Here is a 4,887-nt window from a genome sequence, read left to right on the forward strand (position 1 = left end):
GTGCTCATGGGAACAGGCTCGGTGCGAGGGAAGGCAGGGGCTACAGTGTAGTGTAGTAAGGCATAGTAAGTAATGAGTAACATAAAGAATAGTAAGTATGGTAAATAGTATAGGACCTGTGTTCAAAGATGAGGCATTGGGGTTTTCTCCTTGAGACTGTAGAGATTAAGAACAGGTGTGAGATGATCTGACTCAGTGTTTGGGAAGATCTCTGTGGCAGCTGTGTGGAGCATGGAATGGACAGTAGCCATGCAAGATAGAAGATTGTACTAGAGGTTGGGATAAAAAATGCATCAGTGTACATAGCTATGATTTAATTAAAAATTAAATTTGGGGCTCGGTGCCTGTGGATCAGTGGGTAGGGCGCTGGCTCCATATACCGAGGGTGGTGGGTTCAAACCTGGCCCCGGCCAAACCGCAAACAAAAAATAGCTGGGCGTTGTGGCAGGCGCCTGTAGTCCCAGCTACTCGGGAGGCTGAGATGGGAGAATCACCTAAGCCCAGGAGTTGGGGGTTGCTGTGAGCTGTGTGATGCCACAGCACTCTACCAAGGGTGATAAAATGAGACTATGTCTCAAAAAAAAAAATTAAGAGGAAAAAAAAGAGTTCATCCTGGGCCACATGGCTCATGGTAGATTTTATAGCAGGATAGGTGGTGAACTTGGTGTGTTTGGGGAGCTGTACTTTGCAAACAGGTGCTGGAAAAAAGATGAATATGAAGAAAAGAGAAGAGTCAAGAATGGCCTAAATGTTTGGACACTAATTTGGGGAAAGCAGATTTTGTGCAGAAATTAGGGTTCTGTTTGGGATGTTTGTAAGCTGTTACACACTGTGAGCTGTGATGTCACAGCACTCTACCGAGGGTGACAAAGTGAGACTCTGTCTCAAGAAAGAAAAGAAGAGAAGGCTAAGGACAGAGAGCCCTGGAGATAATAGCATTTAGAGGTCAGGTAGAGGAATAAGGTGGGGGTGAGGGATCCAAAGGAGACCCAGACAAGGGCTAGTAGGTTAAGTGGGGAAAACTAAGAGGCCGAGGATGGGAAGGCTGCAGAAGGCAGTGCTGCGAGGAGGAAGGAGGAGTCAGATGCTGCCGGGAAGTGAAACTAAGGTTAGGGACAGATAAGGTTTAGATACCAAGGGGCCTGCAAGTTCCTTTTAGATAGTTTCTTTGACGTTTCAGCGGCCAAATGTTAGAGAGTGGGGAAGAAGGTGAGAAAGTGGAGATGGAGTCTATGGACAACTGTAAAAGGAGGTTTTCAGTAACGGGGAAAGCAAAGTGCAGTCTCGCCTCAATGCTAGACTGAGATGTATTTCTGTATCAGTGGGCATTGATTCAGTGGAGAGGGAGAGATGGATGGGGATGTGGGAGAAGGAGGTAATCTCGTAGGAATTCAGGGTCTTACGTAGGGGAAGGAAAGAGATTTAGGATGGGAAAAAAAGAGGCTGAGGCTATGACCCTTCTGTTCTAACAGGAAACAGGGCAGAGCCTGTTACTTAATTTAAGGCCAAGTATTTTTAGTGTCATCGCTCGTGACTGTCATCCCTTCCTATGAAGGATTGTGATTCAGCCTGTTGAAGAAGAATGTATGTTTAATGATGTGCGTTTGAGATTTACTGCTGGCTCCTGGAGGGTCGTGAGAGTGAGTTGGAATGTTGGGAGGATGAGATGGGGGATAAGGACCTCTAAAGTAGGCAGGGGCAGTGGGAAGAAGGACTAAGTGTACCCCAGGGAGTTGTTTCTTGGATTTATTTAGCAAACAGAAGAAAGACATGTGGCTGTGGGTTGGTGTCCGTGTGGGAGAATATCAGCCCCCCTGACCAAGGTAGAGGTGCTGTTGAAATAATCAGTTTTATAGCAGGTTTTTTTCTATATATTCTTTTTTTTCATATGGGCCAAATCATCATCCTCTGATTTGCATCCCTGTCTTTTGGAGAAAATTTAATGGGCTCAGCATAATAGGATGTGTCTTGAAGATGCATTGTACTCTAGGTCATTTTAAATACTTAAACTTTTGCATTTTCTATAATTTTTATAATTTCACAACTTTTCCCTCCAGGATGACTCACCTGAAAAAACAAATCTTTAAGGTTCTAAAACCTCCATTTAGTCATTGGTAATAAAAATACTTAGTTAATAAAAGCCTGCATTTGTCTGAAATTCCACCCTGTTGAGTAACGTTAGTGTTGCCCTGTGTATGATGTTGCCACTTTTCAAATTAATACGTTTTCTTTTCTAAGTGTTAGGCTCCTACTCATTCTCTGTTTACGCTGGGGAACATTAATTTGTCCACATGCCATTCACAAAGTATAAAAGGCACACACCCTGTTTCCCCGTACGGTGAACACAGGGGAGTAGACATCTTATTAGAGGGTTTCTTCTCTAGCGTGTCTTTGCCAGATTTTATTTTGTTAACCTGGGCACCACAAATATTCATCTTGAGGATAGATAATAAATGATCGTGATGAGCCGTATAAAGTACTCTTTCTAGACAGCACAGCTCATTTAAGTTTTTAAAAACTATCAGTGTGTTTTTCATGACAGGCATTGAACTCACATCTTCTGTCTCTTTTGCAGGTTAATGTGTGAAACTGTGAGATACGAGAGACATGAAGCCAACGAAGTTTTATACTAGTAGGTGTTTCTTTTCCATTCGTACCATGTATATAAAGTAGTGACTGAGTTTTCCTGTTTCATTCTTCTTTTTGAATTTCAGATTAATATGAGGGTGCAAATGATGAGGTTACAGTGTTGGCCTTTGTTAGGGAAAGTCCCTGTGTTAGTTTATCCCACACCTGGGAGGTGTGCCCTCCTACCTTAAATTTAAAGGACTGTTAGTAACAGTGGGGTAAGTTCGTATTCACTTATTTCTGTGGTATTTTTCAGCATTAGAAATGTGATAAATTTGGATTGTTTCCTGTCATAAAATAGTTTATCATCCTTTCCTGATAAGTTGCGTTTGTACTCTTATCTATTATGTGTGGGTCCGAGATATTATAGAGTATTTTGACATGTTTATCATCATGAAATGAGAGATGGTATACAGTTTTTTCCAACAGAATAAAATTTATATTTCCACAATTATACTAGGTGAAATGTGAAGATAGCTGCATACAGGCCATATTTTAGTTCATACCTTTATTTTTGAAACAGGAAAATAAAACTGTCCACATCTCCTTGGGTGTAATTTCATCTCTAAATAACACTGGTATTCTTTTGAAGATGTGTAACGTATTCCTTAACAGTGAGTTTTTAAGAATGTGATAAATATACAGTAGATAAATACTGGCATATAGAAGATATCTATGATGTCCTAGCCATATTATTTTATTTATTTTTTGAGACAGAGTTTCCTTATGTTGCCCTTGGTAGAGTGCTGCGACATCATAGCTCACAGCAACCTCAATCTTCTGGCTCAAATGATTCTCTTGCCTTAGCTTCCCAAGTAGCTGGGAGAACAGGCACCCACCACAATGCCCAGCTATTTTTAAAGGCGAGTAACTCTAGCTCAGGCTGGTCTTGAACTCATGAGCTCAGGCGATCTGCCCGCCTTGGCCTCCTAGAGTACTGGGATTACAGGCGTGAGCCATGTAATGTTCGCCATGACTGTTCTGTGGACTTTTCCTTCTGTTTCTCAAAGCACTTATTAAATAATTACTACCTTCCAGGCCTATTATAAGGAATATTTATCGAAACAAACAAATCCATAGCTTCTACTCTTGAGGAATCTATAATCTGTGGAGGGAAGTAGAATATAAAAGGAAAACAACAGTAACAAAAACCAACAAACCAAAATAGCTGTGAAGATAGCTGTGGATGTGTGCAGAGTGTTGAGACCTGCATGGGACCCCTTGAGGAAAGTGGGGAGAGCCTCAGAGAAGTGTCCCTTTGAACTGGGTCTCAGAAGTGTGTCCAGGAGTCTAGAGAGGCTTTTGGTAGAAAAGGGACACAGGTGAAGGGGTGTGGCCTGCTGTGAGGTGTGGGGCGATGGATCAAGAGAAGAGGCAGGCCACAGTCACACGTGCTTGTGAAATTGTGTTGTTTAAAAAAGAGGCCCCATTCTTCATGAAACTAGACATGAGTTTTTTCAAAACCTCTTGTGTAACATTTATGTTATGGAAAATTACGCTCAAAATTGTGGACCCCAAATACTCATTACCCAACATGGTGAAATCACTGCCAGCTGTTGCATCTTCCACGCTCCCTCTTCTGAGTCCAACTGGATTATTTTGAAATACATTCCAGACATCATGTCCAGTCATCCATAATTATTTATTACCATGTTTTAACATGTAACTCTTTGATAACATAAAAATATTCAAGTTGTTTGTCTGAGAATGTTTTTTTGCAGCTTACTTCAGTCGAGATCTCGATAACGCCCATCTATTGTGATTGTTGCTGTATTTCTTAAGGCTCTTTCTTTCTCTTTTTTTTTTTTGAGACAGAGTCTTACTCTGTCACCCTGGGTAGAGTGCTGTGGCATCATAGCTCACAGCAACGTCAAACTCCTAGGCTCAAGATCCTCTTTCCTGATCCTCCTGAGTAGCTTGAACTACAGATCCCCACTGCAACACCCAACTAGTTTTTTCTATTTTTAAAAGAGATGGGGGTCTCACTCTTGCTCAGGCTGGTGTCAAACTCCTAAGCTCAGGCAATCCACCTGCTTCGGCTTCCCAAAGTGGTAGGATTACAGGTGAGAGCCACCACACCCATCTCTTAAGTCTCTTACTAGCCTGGCGGCTAGTTTTCAAGCAGCAAAATGATGTGATCAAATGCCTCCCACCCCTACTAATTCCCTAAAAGACAATTCCTGTGGCTGTATGAAAATTCAGAGGGTGGGCTGGACAGAGTGGCTGGCAGGGAGCCTGCAGAGACGGTCCAGCAGTCTG

General features: G+C 42.1%; 1 protein-coding gene across 6 annotated transcripts in view; it reads left to right on the top strand.

Moving 5' to 3' along the window:
* Positions 1–4,887, top strand: part of RAPGEF2 (Rap guanine nucleotide exchange factor 2) — a 291,756-nt gene that overhangs the window by 107,930 nt on the left and 178,939 nt on the right. For all 6 annotated transcript variants that reach the window (XM_023516027.1, XM_023516031.1, XM_023516029.1 and 3 more), the window contains exon 3: positions 2,576–2,632. In XM_023516027.1, coding sequence (XP_023371795.1) covers positions 2,576–2,632 — 57 coding nt within the window. The remainder of the gene's footprint in view (positions 1–2,575; positions 2,633–4,887) is intronic.

Source organism: Otolemur garnettii, unplaced genomic scaffold (assembly GCF_000181295.1).
Source record: "Otolemur garnettii isolate 467f Iridium unplaced genomic scaffold, OtoGar3 scaffold00085, whole genome shotgun sequence".
Classification (NCBI taxonomy): Eukaryota; Metazoa; Chordata; class Mammalia; order Primates; family Galagidae; genus Otolemur; species Otolemur garnettii.